We start from the raw sequence: 19,948 nt of genomic DNA, 5'->3' as shown, positions 1-19,948 counted from the left end.
TTGAATCCATGGCAGAGCGTGGAGATTATCTTAAACGCTCACGCTAAGTAGTCATCTGCGAAAAAATTAACGGTTTAACAGCGCTAATTAGGGCAGAGGGACCACCTGTAAACTAGGTCGTGCAGCTTATCTTACATTTTTTTAGTACATTCTAATGTATCAAGATACTTTTTTCTTAACTTCCACCTAAACTTTTCAAGTTTTTAGTTTGAGATGATTATGAATGCACCTCTCGAGTTTTACAGACAACACCCAGAATATTATCTGGTTGGTGATTGGTAATGATGCACAGCTTCTACGGGGTTATTTCATCTAGAAGTCCACTCCGGTCCATAGACCTTATGGAGGGTTTCACTTATTAGAGAAAAATTGCTTTTTGGGGTTCTTGTGGGGATAGTAAACAAGGAGATGATGTTATTTAATACGTTTTTTTTTAATTTTTTTAATCACAATTCAAAAAAGGAATATCATAAAATATCTCTTGTTCCTATGTTGTTTGTCTCTAGTTTCATTTAAACCCTTTTCTTGTTTGCTCATTTTTAACTATTTCTTTTTCTACTATCTTACTTGTTTATGTTTTGTTTTTGAGAAATTTCAGCACCATTGAGGATTGGAGACAAAAGTTTTATGTTGTACTAATGTTTGACCATAGGAATACAACATGCAAGCATTGATAGTAAAATGTGGATGAACAAATACTAAAACTATCACAAGTTTTTTTACAACTCGGATATAAGAGATTCCCTATTTATCGTCATTGCATTACATTAATACATATTTATATTTTAAAAAAATTCATGACACCATGTACACGAGCTCCGAGGCAAGGATTGGCTCTCCCGAGGGAGCAATCCACGTGGACCATGAACTCAAGGCACGGAAACAGGGGAGCACCGCCGCAGTACCATGTCTCAAGCTCGTATGACCGACCCATTCCCCGTCAGGCCCAGTCAGCGCGGTGACCTACTCCCGCGGTTTCTGTCCTCTCCCGTCCGTAACGTCGTTACGGGGGTTCCAATTCCGCGCCGTAGAAGTACGATCCATGAACTGATCCGTGATCATAAGCTCCTCCTCCGTCGGAAGCCGAAAGGGTTTGAAACCATTTGATGTGTTTCGAGACGCTGTTGTTATCATTTGCAACGATCATCGCTGAATACGATCATTCTTAGCATTGCTTGAAACGGACTGGGAGGGATCGACCGTTTGCTTTGTGTGTACAAGTGCAGGGGGTGTTGGTATTGCAGGCGAGGCGCGTAGGTTTGAATACAGCTTGAATTTGGAGGGGGAATCAGGGAAACCTCAATGAGTTTAATCGACATTTTAGCTCGGGTGGATGTGCTGTGCAAGAAGTATGAAAAATATGATGTTGATAAGCAGGGAGGAGCGGATTCTGTGTCCGGACAAGATCAGTTCGCTAAGCTGTATGCTGTGGTTGAGGCTGACATTGAGGCTACCCTGCAGGTCTTGTCTCGTTTTCATGACCAATGCTTTTTTCTAGTTTGTTGCTTTGTGCTCCCTTTTGGTCGGAGTTCAAAATGTAGACAATAGCTGGAAGCTGATGGGTGCAAGCACCTCGTGGTGTGTAATATAGACGATTTTCATGTCACCTCTTTCTTTGAGAGTCCTTCTTTGCTATGTCTTGTCCCCCTAGATCCGGTGCTACATTGCATTTTTTTGGAATAAATGTGCTTTTCTAATTTAGTCTGGATCGACGTTTGGCTGCGATTCTGTCTTCACTCAGACTCAACATAATGGTGAACTAGGTGGTTTCGCCTTTTATACCAAGTGATGGGTTGGTCATGGTTATTGCTACCATTGAAGATATTACTGTGGAGCACATGTGTGCTGATTGTTTAACTTTGAAATGCAGAAAGCTGAGGCGGCCAAAAACGAGAAGAACAGAGCTGCTGTGGCCACTCTAAATTCTGAAGTGCGGCGTAGCAAGGCTGCTCTGCGAGCTGAGCTTCCTAAGCTTCAAAAATTAGCCGCCAAGAAGGTCCATGTTATTCCATCATCATTGATATCTAAAAAATATAAATGTACGTGGTGGACTCGATGAAGGAAGAAAACTGGTCGCTTCTAATTTTTTCTGCATGTTACGCTGAATATGAACGGATATATATATATATATATATATATATATCCGTTCATGTTCATATATATATATATATATATATTTGAACATTTTTTTCTTGGTTTTTCATTTTAAAAAGAATCAAACTAACAAAACCATGCTTTCATTACAGTTCCAACTACAGAAACAATTTTCCTATGTTTTTATGGCCAAAGTAATTTTATAAAATGAGAATAAAAGAAGTGTGTTTGTTTTAATGACGTCCTATTCAATTGACTGAATCCAAGTGGACACATCGAGTTTTTCTTCAGCTTCATGTTTAACTTTGCTGAAATTCACGAGCTTTAGTACATCCACGGTTTCTTAGCATGACATGTGTATATTCTGATCAATTCTTGTTCCCGAAATCGGAAGGCAGATAAGGGACATTACGAAAGAACAACAAGCAGCACGATTAGACATGGTAGAGGAACTCGCTGCAAGAATTGACGAAATTTCAGATGGGGTCGTTGTAAATCGCCAATCTACCATGTTGGGTGGAAAGGCTGGGATGAGCAAGCCCATGGAGATCAGAGTTGATACCATGGATCCCGGTAAGTGTCTCATTCAAAAGAAACAGCTAATTTTATCATTTCTTACGTATACCTTTGTGGTATCCCACAGTAAAACCCACAAATTTCTCTGCCCTTTGCTGAATCTATTGAATGTCTAATGCAAAGATTTCCTTTTTCGGTAGATGATCTGATGCGTCCTGAGCACTACGAGGATACTGAGGAATCGACCAGTTTCAGGCAAGAGTTCCAGGCAAGGAAAGCCAGGCAGGTACAGCACCTTCTTGCACTGCATTTTCGATGTGCATGGTCTGGGTTTAACATTCTAGGATACCTGGTAGACTAGGGTTTAAGTTCGTGCATCCCTGCAGTTATTGTAAACATTGTTTTTCCTTAGCAATTTAACACCTTCTTTCAACATCATCTGACTCATCATACCATCAAAAAACTCTAGTCTCGTATTCTTGGTCGCACATCTCGATTGGTGTGCTGTTTTTAATGTCAGCCTACTAGGTAGGGTGTCTATCGTGGTAGTGCTACTCAAAGCTCTTCCGGTGGAGTAGGATGGTTCACTAGTTGTAGAGAACGGCGTAGAGACCTCCGAGCTGTGTAAGCTATTTAACCTGGGCTTAAGGGGAATAATTACTGCTGAAGCACTGTAGCTTCTGATGCTGTTGGGATATTTCTGAGATTATAATAGCAAGATTAAAGCTTATCATTCGAAGATAATCGAATGCCTTGCGGCATTGGCTTGTCGGTGTTTGCTTCGCCGTTGAAAGTCGTCTTGATCTCCTTTTTTTTTTTTTTTTTTTTTTTTTTTGTAGTTCAGAAGCATTCACAGTGGATTATTTGTAGTCTGAAACCTCACTGGGGCAGGCTTACGAGAACATTGTTACGAGACTTGTAAACTTTGTCATGCGTGCTTGGCGTGTTCTCCATCTGTCTTCAGGACCAAGGGCTAGATGTGATTGCGGAAGGTCTGTCTACTTTGAAGGATATTGCTGCAGATATTAATGAGGTAATAGTGTTGAGCATGCAGTATTATGGACTTTTCTATTCAAGAGTATAATTAACAATGTTGCCGATGAGATTAAATATGCTGGTACTTATTATCAGGTCCGTTTGCTTGCAGGAACTGGATAAACAAGAACCTTTGATTAACGAAGTGGACACAAAGGTTGGTATATGAAATTCAAAATTGAGCTCCGTATTTTCTTTATTAGTTTGGAAACATTTGTTGCTCTCAGCTACGAAGCAGCTCATTAGTTGCCCATTTCGCTAATTTGTGAAAGGCTGGTTGAACTCCTGCACTTCCACATATCTGGCGCGAACAATAGCTAATGTCTGCGCGTCCAAACCCGCCTGGATTTAAATTCAGATAGTTCTATATGTTTGGTGATGGACAACAGTCCTCACTGCGTGGGGTTAATACGTGGGGGGTTGTAAGTGGGTATATATATTACATTGTTATCTATTATATTCGATCTTGAAATCTAACTGACTTCATGGCTTCTACCTTACTGAGATGCCGTTTTAGATCTCAAAAATTTCTGATGGATGTCTTCACGGCCTGGCCTTGTACTGAAAATCAGATTGATAAAGCCGCAGCTGATCTCAAGAACACAAATGTCAAGTTGAAGGATACCGTCACTAAGGTGAATCTTTCTTGTGAATTAAATTTTGGTCAATGTCTAAGTGAAATTGAAATCAAATTTGTTGAACAATGCTTCAGTTGTATTAATGTTGTGTATCTGAAATTGAAATATTTGTGTTGAGTTGCAGTTGAGGTCAAGTCGCAACTTTTGCATCGATCTCATTTTGATAGCTATCATCCTCGGCATTGCAGGCTCCCTATACTCGTAAGCCGTAACCCTGACTGATGCTCCACTCCGATCATCTCACGTAGATTTTTGTGTTGCGTGACAAAGATTACATCCAAGATCTAATTATCACGGTCACATCAAGAAGATTAAACTTTGATATAGCTCAGCTTTGGATTATTTGTTCATTTAGGGTGCTGATGTGTCAATTCCGAATGGTTAGTTGGTTGATTGTTTCACTACCTGCAATTTGGAACATCATTTTACAAGCTACTGTGATCTGTGTTTTGCAGTGCACTACGACCACAATAAGTTAGGATTAGTTAGTATCCTTCTGGATTTTGGTTGAAGTGAAGACCTACTTCGAATATCTTCTGCTCATCTGGAATGAAATATAGATTTATACGCAACGATTTCCAGTCTCTCTGCTCGTTTTTTTCAGTTTAGTTGTTACGAACTCTGAAAAGACCACATAGTTTTTTCCACAACTATAACATTGCTTTGGTTCAATATATCCTTGACTAGTATTAGAGTAGCTTTCTTTATAGTTTTTCAATTGAAAAAAAAAACAAAAAAAACAAAAAAACGAAACAAAACACTATAGTGCATGTATATGCTTCCTCCTCACACTATGTATGTATGAAAGTTTCATTTCTTTGCACATGGGAGCATGGAATTCAATTTAAACATCATTGAAATAGTGCTATCAGTATTATAAAGAAAGAAAGAAAAGAAAGAAATGATTGAAATACTATTCAAACACATTGTGTATTGTTTTTAGCAGTACAATTCTTCTACTAAAAATACTATATTATACCTTCTTTTTTTGTTGTTGCTGTCAGAGATTGTTAGCGAAATGCTAACAGCCAAACTCGTCCTTGGTTTTATTACTTTGTGGTCAAAAATTTATGATAAAACAAAGATTAATACTTTTTGTTTTTATTTTTACTTATCTGGTTTGGTTTGTTTTGTGTGGAAGGAGTAACATGTGAAGTGTGAGCATTCTTCACCTTTATCGCATGACTTTGGTGGCTTAAATCTTGTTGTTGAAACCACTCCTACTAAATAAAACCACCATTCAAAAGGTCACAATGAATTCCACAAATTGTATGTAATAAAACTTGTCAAAAAAGTGCAAATTGTAACAATAAATCCAAACCTTCATATTTCCAAATTATCATCACCAAAGACAACACATTAAAAGCAATTGTAATAGTCACTCTACTATTCAATAGACATACAAAACAATGCCAAGTAATTTACAATAGAGTACTGAGTGGCTCACTTTGCTAGCAAAGTTAGGTAATTACACAAGCTATGTTTTCCTTCTCAAAATATTATATCAATAAATAAATAAATAAATAAATAGGGAATTGTTAAATTAATCCAAACATTTTCTAAATCTACCTACCCATCCTGACCATCATAAAAAAATTCTCCATTGTTGGATCCACATTTGTCAAAAAATTGGTTGGATCCTCAACCAATGATGATGGGAGGGTCGATTTAGTAAATGCCTGGATCAATTTAACAATTTCGTATTTCATATATATATAATTCAAGTTCTGGCCCCCCAAGCCACGAAGAAAACGTGGGCAAAAGGCCCTTCGTGAGCGAAGGGGACTTCACTTTTACGTTTTCGTTTACCTTTTCTTTCAAATCTACGTTTCCCTGTACTTGTACTTTAAGTTTTTACCTTTACGGTTACGTTTACCTTTCCCGTCGGGTCCCGGAACTCGTTCGTTCGTTCGTTCGTTCGGCACGGCAATTGATGCGCCTTTGGTGTGGCCTGAGTCGGCGGCATTGAATGGTGGGCTTTAGCGTCAGTTCCTGGTCCGCGGAGCTTGCTTGCTCGCTCGCTCCCTCGCTTGCTAGGGAGAGGGAGAGCAAGGCTGGACACTACCACTCTGCGTGCGCAAGTGGAAGCGAGATTTCAGGCTCTCATTCTGTTGCTGTTGCGCACGTGCGACATTTCGAATTACTCGAAGAATCGGTGTGTGTGTGTGTTCATGTCCACACTAGATTTCCTGCAACATGTTTGAATGTTCCGATTGTTTGTTGTGTTTTGTGGAATATTGCGGAAGCGTGGAGCAGGAGAATCTTTTCCCCTAAGGGAACGTGTAGTTGTGAGTGTGGTGGCCATGGATGGCTGATTGAATTGCGGTGTCGAGCTCAGGGTTTTGGCAAATCTGTTCAGGAGATTTGTAGTGCGTGTTTGAATGTTGGCTAGTCGGGAATGAGAGGCGATATGGCAGGGGGGCAGATGGCGCACCTTGTGTTCACTGGTGCCTCGTTCAAACCGCGCACTGCGCGATTCCTTTTCAACTTGACTTCATTAAGGTTAGCTGGCAATTTTTACATTACTTCCACTGAAAACTTTTACATTACTTCCACTGACAACTTTTTTTAATTGTTCATTTTTGTACATGTTGAAGTGTTCGTTTGTTGTGACTGTTTGCACACGCACGCCAGGTTTTGGTTTGGGCATCAGTAACACCGCCAATCGCTAAATTGAAGTTTCTTCAATTTTCGTGCATAGGCCTGTACTGCCCTTTCTGAGCTCTTTCGCCTCAAAACAAGCGATCATTCTGAATTGATCCGACGCAATCGATGGCTGGCCTGTTTATGGATGTTATTGAGCTGTTGGTCATTCTCGCAGGAATTTGTATAGCATTACACATGTTCAAATTGAAAATGAGTAACATATTTGCTATTTAATATTCAAATTGACACATTCGGGTACGGTTTATTTTGCACAAGAAATATTCCCTTACCGATTTTTTGGGAAGTGTACAGAGGTGGTCGTTGCATTTACTAGATTATTGTTCTTGACTTTTTGGTAGGTCTCTATCACATTGGCGATCGAGTGCATTTGCTGGGAGGCGCAAATACTGCTCGATGACTATAGCTGCAACGTCTACAGAAAGCAGGGGTTAGTGCTGTTCTAGGTTGCATAGTGACTTTAGAATTAGGATTCTGAATCCAGTGAAATAAAACTCTTAACCTGAACAAATTGTTTTTTTTACATTAGCGAGGTTTCCATATTTGCTGTCTATTGTCAAGCACAGGGGATGTTCTCAATCTTGTTCAGTTATCGCTCCACCATTTTACAGGAACGAGATATTTTCGCATGTTGTTTGTAGGGGATCATTATGAGCAGGAGACGATGGACGTCAGCCACGAGTGTTCTAATAACTATCAATTAGGGTGGCGAAAGCTACAACGAGCCTCTGTAAAATCCTTACTGTCGCAAGTCCATGACGACACCAGGGATCAGATCAACCTGGATCGTAGTACAAGATTACATACTGCGGCTGATAACACCTCTTTTGTATTACCCGTAACAATACACAATAATTTATCAAGTGACGGAGACGGTGGCAAATTGTTCCAACTGTGCTGCAAGGTATTCCCTTTAACCTCGAATATTCTAGAAATTAGGAATACTTCACAGGTGTACAAGGTTATGGTTGTGTGGCAGAAGTTGAAGTTCCCAACCTAAAGCAAATCCAAGGCCGAGACGGGCCTGGTCTTTAATTAGCTTGTTATGGCTGGATTCTATTTAATATTAGGAAATTCGATTTGCTTTAGGTTGGGAACTGGGCTTGACTCGGGACCAGCTTTACTCAAATACGTATAGATCTCCTTGGCACGTCATCCATTTCTCCAATGGACTTGTAGGTGTTTGATGTGCAAATATGGTCTAACTTGCAGGGTGCAGCTGTAGTCGGGAGTTTTCTTTTGGTAGCTCTTTTGCTAAGGAAGGTGGGTTACATGCGTCCTCAACCTTGGGGCATTGACTCGACTGCCCTATTAGATGCTATCAAGGTGTCCCCCTCTTTAGTTGGACAAGCTTTATCACACACGTTTGACGGAGCTGGTGATACTTTACTGGTAAGGCCTCAACAGATGCGGCTGAAAGTTACACCGCCAAGTTTCTCAATAATGAATTGGAACCTGACTCGACTATCGTATATGCTTGATGTTCTTCTTGAACGTCACCCTATCACGTAAGGACTTGCATCATGAGTTTTCATAAATCTATATTGTAAATTCTGTTTGTCGCACTTACCTCGTTACTGCACAACCACGGTTGCCTATTTTTGCTCAAGGTTTTATTGGACGTTTCCTTCGGTTCATGTGCTCAGGTGGTCTAATTAAAGTGATTATGTTTTGAAGATAGCATCAGCGAACTAAATGTGTGTTAAATAGTTCTTTCAACAATTTTCAATTATATTGCAATATTCAAGTGCACCTTGTTTACGGTGAACTCATGTAAGATATTTATTTTCTGTCTGAATTCATGTCACACAATTCCAATAAGATCTTGTCAAGAATGTGCTTTGACTTTGTGGATGTTACCTTCATTTTGCAGATATGTATTGCTGTTAATCATGGCATGCCTCACTTTGATCATAATTGGAGGAGTGCTATTCCAAAAATACCGGTAGATTGCCATCGTCCCTGTAATGTGCTGAATGATGTGTTTGTGTTTACAAGGGACCCGTCAAGGAAAAGTGCTGATTCCTGGTATGATAAATGCTGTATTCTCTTCCAGGGGAAAGCAAAGTCTGGGAGACGCTCTCTGGGACGCATGGGCATGCCTCTGCTCTTCTGGAACGCACTTGAGGGTTTGTTGCCTGCTGCCCAATTACTCGTCCTGCTCTCTATTGATATTTCTTTCTGATATGAGCCATCTGAAGCATTGTCTGTTCATGTCTATTTCCAAGTGGGCAGTGTTTGCTAATTGAATTCTGTCAGTGTGTTGCTACTCTTTTGTTACAGTTGAGTTGCTTTAAAAATGTGTGACCGTAAATTGTGCTAGAATAAAGAAGCCACGGAACTGCATGTTTTGCAGGAGAAGACGCAAGAGGGACGTACGATTGGGATCTTTCTAGCTTTTGGAGGTCTTCTGTTTTACTCATTACTGACAAGTACATTGACGGCGCAGATTAAGGTGTGACCTCGTATCACCTGAATCAATTTGGGAAAGTGTGTACTGTTCCACATATATGCGGCCAGGATTGATCAGAGATACTTCCATCCTTATGCGGACTCTGCAATTAACATAAATTCTTAAAGAGGAATTGCTGTTAGATTTTTTTTTTCAATATAATTGAAATCAACATTTACATGTTTTCATTTATAATTCTTTTGTTGGAAAGGTCGTTTGTCTGTTGCACAAAGTTAGCAGCACAGGGTATGTTTGATAGACGAAAGTTTCGAACTGCAGTTACGAATGGAGTATCTCCGCGAAGGAGCTCATTCCCAAGTGATGGAGAGTGGGCATATCATTATATGTGGAGCCAACAACCATATCACAACTGTTCTGAAACAACTTAACAGGGCCCATGAATTTGCCATACGTGATGGTACTGCTGCTTCACGGTATTTTTTGACTTGAGAGCGGATTTCTTTCAAGTTTATAAAACATATGGCAGATTCATGATTTACATTGAAGATATATGGTGTTTACTGTGTGTCATTTTTGCCAGAGTGGACTGGCATGATTAAGTGATCCATTCAATGTTATGCACTGAACCTTGCTTTTCTCCATTACAGGAAGCAAACAGTTTTACTACTTTCTGAACGAGCAAGAAGGGAGACTGAGAGGCTTGTATCGCCTGTTACCAAGGAATGCACTCAAATTAACATTTTGACCCGATGGTGAGGAGATTGGTTCCTTAATAGCCGTGAGCTAATATTCGTAATCTACAATTTATGAGTTGGCTCTGTCGTGATACTGGTTGGTCAGGACAATTCATCTTGTCAGTGACGTTGGTGGGCATAACTGTAGATTTTCATTCGTCTATGTTAGTCATGTGTTTTTTGCGTCTACATGAAGCCTTTTGTAGTCTGCATACAAAATTCACGTACACTTGTTTCTTATGATGTCAAACGAACTAACTGCACTAGGTGAACGCAGTGGTAGCCTCAGCAGCACGAGGTCTTTTTCGAAAGTTGCTGCTGACAAAGCTCGCTCCATTGTTCTTCTGGCAAATAAGGATGATCCGTAAGCTTCTATTCCTGTAGCTTTGTAATGAGATAGTTTTTGATATGCATCAGATAACAAGTGAATTGCAGGTTTCTACTTGCTGGCAATCTTTCGAGGCCTATATGTCTGTCAAGTCATCTCAAGCATCAATTGAAGCCACACAATGAAATAAATTAATATTATGGAGTAAAATTTCTTAGTCTGTATCTTGAATTTCGTGCAGATATGAAGCTGATGCAGACAATGTTCTAGCGGTTTTAGCCTTGCAATCACTACTTGACGAACGTGCCCCTGGAAACGTCATTGTTGAGGTAGAGCTCTTTAGCTACATTTGTAATCTGGCTGTGGATTAATAGAGAAGGTTGTATAACCTCGTCGTACAGTATTGAAGTTGTTGCAAGTGTGCTCAATAGAGTAATAACTTCTGTGACGTGGATGTAGGTATCAAGGAAGAGCACTGCAGGCTTGCTGAAAACTTTGTCAGGGTTGAAAGTAAGCCCAGTGCAGAACTTAGCATCCAAGCTCTTCGTCCAATGTACTCGTCAATGTGGCTTAGTAGATGTGTATCAACAGCTTCTTGATCACGGCAGTATGTTCCATGAGCCCAACGCTTCCAATTTCTCAACTTATTTTGTGTGCTTAGCAACTAGAACTTTCAAAGTTATCAGAAACTGCATATATATTGTGTGAGAAATTGATGTGCAGAGACTGTCATTAATCTTCGAGGTTACCCAAGTCTTGCTGGAATGTCATATGGAGATGTCCGACGTGGATTTCCGGAGGTATTACCCCTTATGGATTATCTGTGAGGCATTTATCTTTTCTCTAGCCGTATTTATGATGGTGTAACCTTCAGTGTGACAATTTTAGGTTGTCATAGTAGCTGCTGAATTCATTGTGATTATGGAAGCTTTACGGGCATGCACAATGCAGGCTGTGGTGTGTGGACTCATTCCGAATGGAGGAGGCCCAGATTTTCATCCTAACGACACGCGCCTCTTGGAGTCAACTGATAAGGTAATACTCACATTTCAAAACTCAGCGGCCATTGTGCAGAAACTGGTCCATTTCACTTCACCGCAACATTTTTCATGACAAGGATGATATATACACGATCTATAAATCTGAGATATGGATAATTTGGGGCAAGGATAGTAAGGGAAATTCCTTGTATTTTTGAAATTATACGTTGTGGGACACCTATGAAACACCCATGATTTTCCTCCATGATGAGACCTACAATCTGTGTATTGGCACAAATAAGAAAATCAAAACTGATTCCATTTCATATTTGTGACAGTTGCTAGTCATAGCACCGAAACATACTCAGCGCTTAGCCCCCCCAGCACTCTTAGCCAAAGCAGAGGAAAGGCTGAGAATCACAAGTTCTAGTGAAGCGTCCACTTCTGATCCAATCCCTGTTTCAACAGATTCAGTTGAATCCAACAGTCTGGCTAAATTTTTAAATCGAAAAAAGAAGCCAGTCTCCAAGGTATGTCTCATATCCGACTTGGATTCGCTAAGTGGTAGATTGTGGAGCTCTGCCCATCTTCTCGCTTTACTTTCGCTTCAAAGATTTATTTACTATCTGATGTTTTCTGATGGGTGTTTTAGACAGCTGATTGGAGTGCTACAAGGAAAGAACGAATCATCATATTAGGGTGGCGTCCTGGTGTCAGCGAGATGGTGTGGGAATACGATGATTATGTCGGCCCTGGTAGTGAACTGGTAATTGACTGTTCTGATTCCTACGTTTTCTTTGTATGAACTTTTGGAAAAACTAATAGATCCTAGTGGCGTTACGTATTTGACCGATTATGACTTAATGCCTCCAGGATATGAAAAATATATCAGAACACTAACAAACATCCTGAGATGAACTCATACCTTGTGGGTACGGGTCTAGAAGAATATTTCTTATTGAAATGCTTGTATCGCGGTATTGGCTTTTGATGTTCTGTTCATGAACATCCATGTTGAGTTACCATCACCATATCGAATGTGACTGTTGAAGGTAGAATGCAATAGGTTGAAAGAATTACGTTGTGAGATGGTGTGTCCTTGTTGTCCTCGGTTGTTAAGAATTTGTTACAGGTGGGCTGACCTTTTAGTAGAGATTTCTGATAAATTTATTACAATCTTAGATCATACTAGCAGAGGCTCCTGTGGAAGAAAGAAAGGCCTGCCTGGCTAGAAGAAATGAAAGATTGCTACGCAATATTCATGTAGTTCACAAGGTAAGTTTTTCAGTTCTTTAGCCAACACCTCTTACTTATGATTAATAACTATTTTTCGTCGTCATTTTCTTGACACAATGTCCCGCCACCATGTGTACAAACCGCTGGACCTGATTACGCTTGAAATGCAGATCGGCAATCCTATGAGTCGAACAGATCTGCAAGACGCGATTCTGGATAGTAATCCATTGAATCTGCACAAGGAAGTGAAGTCAGCAGCTGAAGAGTCCGAGAAGATTCCATTTTCGATTATAGTTGTAGGAGATCGAGGGTGGCATGCAGGAGGTATTTCCTCTGCATTCTGTTTGAAGTCTTGCAACAGTGTATGCTGTCATTGTGGTTTTCATGAACGACAGTACAAGCAATCAACAATTAAAAATTCATGAGTTGGACAGGTTGTAGTGGAAATGAAACTGTCGTGCATTATGAAAAAGAACGAAATCCGATCAAGAGCGAACGAACGAACTTCAGGCAGATTATCTAGTCATGCAATTAACTCTCCCACATCTGTGTTTTCAGACTCATCCAGACCGGATAAGCAATGTGTGTTTGCGTTGCTGTTAGCGGAATCAATCTGCAAGGAGTTCAAGGTTAAGGTGAGCTGATTTAAAGAGAACCTTCAAAGTTTTCCATCCCACATTTGGGTATTCATGATTCACACTAGCCTTTTGGAGACGCATAATTAGGGTGATCAAACTGGGAGGGAATAGTTCTTATCGAAACGAATGAAAGTTATTCCTTTGTTAGGTGAAGTGAATTTCATTCCGTCGAGTTCTGAAGTCCGCCTGTCTTGTGTGACAGCATATCTGATGGTTTCGTAGCGTCATTTTAGGTATCTCACTGATATAATCGGCCCAACATTCGTGTTGCAACAATGCTGCACTGTTGTGTTGTAGGTTACAAGTTTAGTGGCTGAATTTGTGGACACCAAGCTGGGGAAGCAGGTCATTTTCCAGACTCTTTGGCTTTAAATTCAGAATGGCGATGTTGTAATGTACAATACGAAAATATTTCGAAAAGTGGATCTGCACTGAAAGGTTCACGTGGCCTTTAGTGCTGGCTTTATGCAAACCATCCATGTTTCTTTTCACAGGAGTTTAGTCTCTGGCCTTTAAATGCTTCTGAAAGTTTCCTGAAAAGGTCTGGGAAAACTCTCAATTGGACTCTCAAATGTCTAGATTTATACCATTTTTTCTTGGGTTCTACAGATAACTAGTTAGGCTATAAATTTTTGGCGTGAAAGTGCACGTTCTGATACTCGTTATGATACTTGCAGGTGGTTAAAAGTCACCCTTCTCTCACGTACATAGGAACCAGTGACCTGACGGGGCTTGTAACTTCTCAAGGTGAAAGCACAATTACACTCAACTGTGGGCATACTATCTGATTAGCGACGGAACAAATTTCCATGCGTTAGCATACTTGATGTCACCTGTGATTGAATAGTTTTACTTAACTCTCGATTCTTTAATTTATTCAATAAACTCTATGAAATTGCTTTCGGCAACTAATAAATGTTATATGCTTGGCTGGTTCAGTGGTCGAGCATAGGGAGTTGAACGCCGTCTGGACAGAATTGCTAAATTCCTGGGGGAACGAAATATACATGAAGGTATATCTGTAGAATGACAGCATGCGAATTGCATGTTTCATCAAATATTTATATACCGCAAAAGCAAATGAATCTCCGTATCGACAAAGCATGCAAAGTCCGCTCTCTTAATTTTTAGCAATACCTGGTCATAATGTGGGCACGTCACCTAATGCTTATGGATTTTTGTACTATCAGGGAATACAACTATACATAAAAGAGGGCGAATCACCATCTTTTTCTGAGCTTCAAGAACGGGCTGCATCGCGGTCTGAAGTTGCTATAGGTTACCGACATAATAACAAAGTGGTACGTGCATCGTTTTTTTCCATTTACTTTCCAGTCTGTTCTTCTTCACAGTATCCTGTATGTCTGGTGGGAATATATCATCCACGAATTTTTCAAAGCGATTGATTAGCATGTCAATGTGCGCGCAGGTTCTGAATCCAGACTCTAAGGAGAAACCTTTAGAATTTAATGAAGGAGATTCTCTCGTTGTAATTTCAGAAAATGAGTAATTATTGGGTAACTCGTTGCTTCTCATTTTTTAGCTGCGTCATATGAACTATTAGTCCTCGTTGATGTCCTTTCGATCATAATGCGATAGGAACTTGTCAAATCATACGTGGAAACGCATGATTTTTATTGCATGTGCAGTTTGCATGGCAATTGACACCCACAGCATGAAGACAGGTCCATGGAGACCACCGATGCAAAGCAGCATCGAACACATACATACATTCATAATTTAACGATTTTTATTATTACTGTGTATTGAATTTGAAATGTCAGAGTTGTAATATACCTTTGTTACTTTGCAGTAGTCAAATCAATCAACTATTATGTGTTGAGTTTTGGTTCAGATGTAATAGGTTAAGAACTGTCAAATTTGGTTTCCTCATTTTCTCTAAAATACAAATAGCAATTGAACAAACTTAGCCAAGAATGTATTACAATGTTGCTAATCTGAAATTTTTTTAGAATTTGTGTCAGACTAATGTACTTCAAAGTGAACTGTAACTGAGTTCTTCGAATCAAATGTGAACCAAAAACTGAAAGTAATCTTATTCATGATTTCTGTCCTGAAAGAAAGCATGTCAAGAAACAATGTAAATTTTTTTTCCTACAAAACGTTAAATGTTTTTGTTATCAACAGTAGATGTAAGAATAAAACAGCACATAGCAACAAATGAATCATGGTTTAAATCAGATGAAATTAAACATGCAAAAGACGTAACATCAAATTATGCTTGGCATCATCCAATAGTAAAAGACCTTTACTAAGCATATTAATCTGTCATTAATCTGTTGCAACTAAAGTCTTCCAAATTTGGATTGACACCCATCTCAACTAAACTCATTCAAGGATGAGCACCCACATTATTTATCTATTCATTCATTCGTTCATCCCTACACTCATCGAGCCGCCAAGTTTCTCATCCATCCATCCATCCATTTATTCATTCATGGGTATTTGTAATCTCGAAAGCAGAACAAACCTTCCGAGACCCCCTTTTAAATACATCCACTAAACTATTCCATACCCTAAAATGTGGGCCCTAATGAAAACTTGAGCACAGAATTCAGGGGGGAGATATTTATTTCATAGGAAAATGGTCCTGGTGGAATGCATTTCATCCCCCTGCCCGCTTTCTATCTGCCCGAACTGATCCCAAGCATTCTCCAGCCCCATATCCCAATCTCGGGCACACCCTGCCCTGCCCTAAACAAAATAGGGTTCTTTTTCCAAGTGACCCACAAGCCTGCCCGCCAAAGGGTGTGTTCTTGGATAACGCCCATGCTGAGCTACGGGCCTTCATTGGCTTCCCTTGGCAACGGGCTGCCCGGAAATCCTCGCTCCTTCACTCGACTGGTCCTTTTAGCTGCCATTTTAAGCCTGTTGCCACGCGGTGGCGCCTCAACCCCTTCCGACCCTCGTGCCACTTGTTCCACTTTCACACCGTTTCCATCCACGTGGATGGCCCTTGTGCTTGGGAAACCTACTACGTTGGTCCGATCTATACCCTGCATGCGTGGGCGGGTATGTGGAAGAACCCGATTCGCCAGGTTCGTGGATGAAATCTCTGTTGTAGTCATCCATTCATTCATTCATTCTAGCCCCAATCCCATTACCTCATCACCCTTCTATTCAGATGCACATAATAATACTACATTCAGTCTCTCACCCTGTGATGGAACAAATGCTTCGTCAATACAGTTTTTTTTTTCCCACCACAACTTGCAATTTATTTTTTTGCAAAAAAATTTCCACCCAAATTTGTAATTTTAATGAAATTACTATTATATCTTATATAATTTGAAAAAAGTTGAAAACATTTACATTTTTTTATTGGAATAAAGCAATTACTATATACATACGTATATATATATTTATATATATATCAAAAACTGCAGAAACATGGGATGGATGGCATCAACAACACCCATATATTTTTTGTTTTATTTTTATTTTTTATCCAATTAGTTTTCATGTTCACAATTATACCTAATTAAAAGAGTGCTACTTTAATTACTGTATAAATTCCAAGTCTAATACTTGTCTAAAATGTTCATTTCCAAAACTATCTTGTTATAAGACCATGCTTCAAATTAACAAAATCCATATACCAAGGAAAAAAGAAAAAATAAAGACAGACCTCTTTTGAGATGCAAATGAAGGACATTAACAAACCCACCAATACACATGTCTTTAAAAAATTATTCCTAGCCTTTTAACTGAAATACGAAGAGGGGGGGGGACTACAACAGGCGCTTAGAAAAATATCCCACAAAAACAAAGTTCGGCCAAGAATGGGCCGGCGGAGAAGCAAGCAGTGTGAACAGGGAAAGAGGCAGAGATGACAGGCTGAGCCGGTGGACCGGTCACGGGACACCGGGCTCTATCCATCCCTGGTGGGAGGGAGGGGAGAGAGATCGGCAACGACGGGATTGCAGAGAGTGAAGTGCAGCAATCAACGCCGAGGAAGTGTGTTTCGCTCCATCGCAATTCTATCTGGACCAGGGGAAGCTAATTCCATCACCCCCCTTGAGGTTCTATCGCTTTCACTCTCGCATTAGCCTCCCCTCCCTTGTCTCTCTCTCTCTCTCTCTCTCCCGTTTTCCTCCTATTTGTGTTTCCCTTCTCGCTGCGGATTTTGGTGTTGGTTTTTTAATTTTTTTTGTTAATTTGTGGAGCTTACGAAGCGTAGGTGCAGCGGATTCAATGGCGTCGACCTCTGCGTGTGTGGTGTCATCTGTTGGGATCGGGAGCGTTGCTGGTGCTGCCCGAGCGCAAGCAGAACATTGCGCGCTGGGCCAGAGCGTGCTTCTGTCTTCGCGTCGCGCTTCTGTGATGTCTGGCGTCTCTCTTCCTTCCCTCGCCAGCTCTAGTTACCGAACAGGTCAGTTATGGCTCTTCTGAGTCTTGAGAGTGGAATGTGGTCACATGCGCAATGTCGTTTGGATGCGTGTGTCAATAGCCATGGTCGGTTTAACATCATGTTGTGATGAGGTTGATTGCAATCTATGAGTGGGAGTGTCGAAACCTCGCTGTATTTCGAAGCTCGTTCAGTGAAGTGGCTGACGATTTATCTGTGGCGAGTCTCGTGGTTGCTCTGCCTCTTGACATGTAACGTGTCTTTGTCTATCCACTATCTGGAATTGTGAGACCTCAACGTTTATGAATCGGTCTGTGCATCTGTTATCTCCTTTGAGTCAGACTTTACCAGGAGCTCTTGTTGAGGAATGCTTCAGAATATTATGAGGCTACCTTCTGCATTCTGGAGAGATCACTGTGCTTGCCAAAGATGTGAGCCAGGCTGCATTTTTCTCACGCAGATGTTCCTCTGCTTCTGTAGATGTGATGTAGGAACCGTTGTTATCTTAGGCTCTCAGCTAGAGAGTCTCTTGTGGTTGAGAAATTTGGATTTTTCGATTGTTACTTAATGTTGACAAAATAGTTTATTATTACTCGACAAAGAGAAACTGTTCTTTTGACACTGATTTTTTCGAACCTGAGACGTCGCTTGCTATGTGGGATGTGTAGGTTTAGTTTTGATGAGAATCGTGATATAAGTTGGTGTGTATATAGTATTCATGACCTGTCTCTGATACATTCTTTCATAACTTAAATATTGGCTACTAGCAGATGCGAAAAGGTCTTTGACGATTGTCGCTGCTAAAGCTACCAAGGAGGCTGAGGCCGCCGTGGACGAGACGAGCGCCGCCGCTGAGGATTTTCTCCAGAGCTTGACGGAAGCGGTACTGTGCCATGTTTGATCAATGTATTTTCCACTGTGGTTTAAGCTAGCAGTAATTTTCGAACTTTCTCAGAAGGAGGAAGTAGATCACTTTCCTGTGGTTATGAACGAGTTAGTCGTAACATGTGCGGATCACGTTGGCAATTTCTGAAATTGTGGCTTAAAATTCTCAGTGGGAGAAGTCGGATGATAAGCCCGCCATTGTTGGACTAGGATTTGCCGGACTCATTGGGCTGTGGGCTACTAACGGCCTTATCAATGTGAGTGCCTAAACCCACATCGTGCTTTTTTGCTTTATTGACTGAATAACTCAGCGTGCTAAAATGGTTGAATACAATGGCTAAGCTTTCCCGAACTGTGTTACCGTGCCTCACAATCACGTAGTTGTTAATCTGATGGATCGACCCAAGTCCCGTGCCCTCTTATGAAGCATGCGCTAACACCTCACCAGTTCCCTGTACTGACAAGATGATCAATCAGCAATATGTTCATGGCAGCAGCATTGTTGGGCAGAGTAGTGGTAACAAGAGAACTCTGATTCCATTTTGATGATTTGTATGTGACAGGCCATTGACAAACTTCCCATTATCCCAGATCTGTTCGAGATCATCGGCATCCTGTTCTCTGGGGTACTAGTCTAAGACCTTGACCTTCGAGCTTTTTGACTTAATGTTCTCGGTGTTATCGATAAATGCTCAATATTCCCATAGGTAATCACGTAGTGTGATGAGATAAGCTCACTTGAGCTGATGTATTATCATGTGAAATGGTGTTTCGTGTGCAGTGGTTCATTTACCGGTACTTGCTCTTCAAGCCCGACAGGTTAGTACGTTTATTTTAGGGTTTGCAAAATATTGCCTTGTATACATTGTAGAGAATATTAATATGTTCAAATGTAACTGGTGTGAAGTTCGCTTTAAGGCGTTGAACATTCTCGGCCAGGGACTGAGCTTGAGATGATGTAAATATATCTTTCGCTTCAAATGATTTTTTTATACCTTGCTTTGCTTTTCGAGGACACACTGTTACATACGTATTGATGTAATTTTTAAAATTCCCGGATGCTGCAGGGAGGAGCTTTTGAAGCTTATTGATGAACAGAAGGCAAAGATCACTGGACAGTGAGGTTAAATTGTACTGTACTATTCAATTTGAGAATTAAAATAAAGGATTGTAACTGTTGAGCTACGTGTGTTTTGAAGCCGAGACTGAATTCTACCGCTGTGTTGGTCTGGCTTTGGTTCTTCCTTTTCTGTTAAGTAAATAATTTAAGGACATTGCGAGGCTAGAGGCACGTCTTGGCCGCTCGTGAAACTCTTCACATATTTGAATTATATCTTTCCATCCACAGTTGTGTTAGTATCAATGAGGATGCTAAATCATTGTGGATCTTACCCACCACATGCTTCTAGTCTTCTGCA

General features: G+C 40.5%; 3 protein-coding genes across 8 annotated transcripts; all 3 read left to right on the top strand.

The window, feature by feature from the left end:
* Window positions 1–1,060: 1,060 nt before the first annotated feature.
* Window positions 1,061–5,106, top strand: LOC112294260 (syntaxin-71). 2 transcript variants are annotated; one of them, XM_024544550.3, is made up of 9 exons: window positions 1,061–1,461; window positions 1,871–1,996; window positions 2,493–2,667; window positions 2,811–2,896; window positions 3,575–3,643; window positions 3,758–3,802; window positions 4,218–4,280; window positions 4,408–4,484; window positions 4,739–5,106. In XM_024544550.3, exons 1-9 carry the CDS (start codon window positions 1,303–1,305, stop codon window positions 4,755–4,757), a joined length of 819 nt encoding a protein of 272 aa, XP_024400318.1. In that variant the 5' UTR covers window positions 1,061–1,302; the 3' UTR covers window positions 4,758–5,106. The 2 variants fall into 2 exon arrangements, with proteins under 2 accessions (XP_024400318.1, XP_024400319.1); XM_024544551.3 differs by having other exon boundaries at window positions 4,472–4,484; window positions 4,739–5,041.
* Window positions 5,107–6,262: 1,156 nt separating this feature from the next.
* On the top strand, window positions 6,263–15,032 carry LOC112294807 (putative ion channel POLLUX-like 2). Of its 3 annotated transcripts, none has more exons than XM_024545673.3 (25): window positions 6,263–6,438; window positions 6,622–6,785; window positions 7,289–7,377; window positions 7,589–7,851; window positions 8,160–8,339; window positions 8,821–8,892; window positions 9,004–9,076; window positions 9,304–9,402; window positions 9,679–9,833; window positions 10,008–10,112; window positions 10,372–10,458; window positions 10,664–10,751; window positions 10,882–11,029; window positions 11,146–11,222; window positions 11,374–11,457; window positions 11,741–11,932; window positions 12,055–12,168; window positions 12,585–12,677; window positions 12,809–12,962; window positions 13,197–13,273; window positions 13,574–13,621; window positions 13,954–14,023; window positions 14,216–14,289; window positions 14,467–14,577; window positions 14,706–15,032. In XM_024545673.3, the coding sequence occupies exons 6-25, from the start codon at window positions 8,840–8,842 to the stop codon at window positions 14,784–14,786; spliced, it is 1,983 nt and encodes a 660-aa protein (XP_024401441.1). In that variant the 5' UTR covers window positions 6,263–6,438; window positions 6,622–6,785; window positions 7,289–7,377; window positions 7,589–7,851; window positions 8,160–8,339; window positions 8,821–8,839; the 3' UTR covers window positions 14,787–15,032. The 3 variants fall into 3 exon arrangements, with proteins under 3 accessions (XP_024401441.1, XP_024401438.1, XP_024401439.1); XM_024545670.3 differs by having other exon boundaries at window positions 6,270–6,438; window positions 8,160–8,455; XM_024545671.3 differs by having other exon boundaries at window positions 6,291–6,438; window positions 6,643–6,785; window positions 8,160–8,455.
* Window positions 15,033–17,241: 2,209 nt separating this feature from the next.
* On the top strand, window positions 17,242–19,715 carry LOC112294764 (protein CURVATURE THYLAKOID 1C, chloroplastic). Of its 3 annotated transcripts, none has more exons than XM_024545578.3 (7): window positions 17,242–17,319; window positions 17,484–17,669; window positions 18,416–18,528; window positions 18,701–18,787; window positions 19,094–19,156; window positions 19,312–19,349; window positions 19,598–19,715. In XM_024545578.3, the coding sequence occupies exons 2-7, from the start codon at window positions 17,492–17,494 to the stop codon at window positions 19,650–19,652; spliced, it is 534 nt and encodes a 177-aa protein (XP_024401346.1). In that variant the 5' UTR covers window positions 17,242–17,319; window positions 17,484–17,491; the 3' UTR covers window positions 19,653–19,715. The 3 variants fall into 3 exon arrangements, with proteins under 3 accessions (XP_024401346.1, XP_024401345.1, XP_073396544.1); XM_024545577.3 differs by having other exon boundaries at window positions 17,478–17,669; XM_073540443.2 differs by having other exon boundaries at window positions 17,242–17,669.
* The last annotated feature ends 233 nt before the right edge of the window (window positions 19,716–19,948 follow it).

Source organism: Physcomitrium patens, chromosome 17 (assembly GCF_059467195.1).
Source record: "Physcomitrium patens ecotype Gransden chromosome 17, ASM5946719v1, whole genome shotgun sequence".
Lineage (NCBI taxonomy): Eukaryota > Viridiplantae > Streptophyta > Bryopsida > Funariales > Funariaceae > Physcomitrium > Physcomitrium patens.
This window is presented reverse-complemented; position numbering and strand designations above follow the sequence as displayed.

Coding starts and splice junctions, on each gene's coding strand:
- LOC112294260 (XM_024544550.3), top strand. CDS start 1,303: ATGAGTTTAATCGACATTTTAGCTCGGGTGGATGTGCTGTGCAAGAAG. Junction 2,668..2,810: donor AGTTGATACCATGGATCCCG/GTAAGTGTCTCA, acceptor CTTTTTCGGTAG/ATGATCTGATGCGTCCTGAG. Junction 3,803..4,217: donor TTAACGAAGTGGACACAAAG/GTTGGTATATGA, acceptor ACTGAAAATCAG/ATTGATAAAGCCGCAGCTGA.
- LOC112294807 (XM_024545670.3), top strand. CDS start 6,682: ATGAGAGGCGATATGGCAGGGGGGCAGATGGCGCACCTTGTGTTCACT. Junction 7,852..8,159: donor TGTTCCAACTGTGCTGCAAG/GTATTCCCTTTA, acceptor TCTAACTTGCAG/GGTGCAGCTGTAGTCGGGAG. Junction 8,456..8,820: donor CTTGAACGTCACCCTATCAC/GTAAGGACTTGC, acceptor TTCATTTTGCAG/ATATGTATTGCTGTTAATCA.
- LOC112294764 (XM_024545578.3), top strand. CDS start 17,492: ATGGCGTCGACCTCTGCGTGTGTGGTGTCATCTGTTGGGATCGGGAGC. Junction 18,788..19,093: donor CTACTAACGGCCTTATCAAT/GTGAGTGCCTAA, acceptor TGTATGTGACAG/GCCATTGACAAACTTCCCAT. Junction 19,350..19,597: donor TTGCTCTTCAAGCCCGACAG/GTTAGTACGTTT, acceptor CGGATGCTGCAG/GGAGGAGCTTTTGAAGCTTA.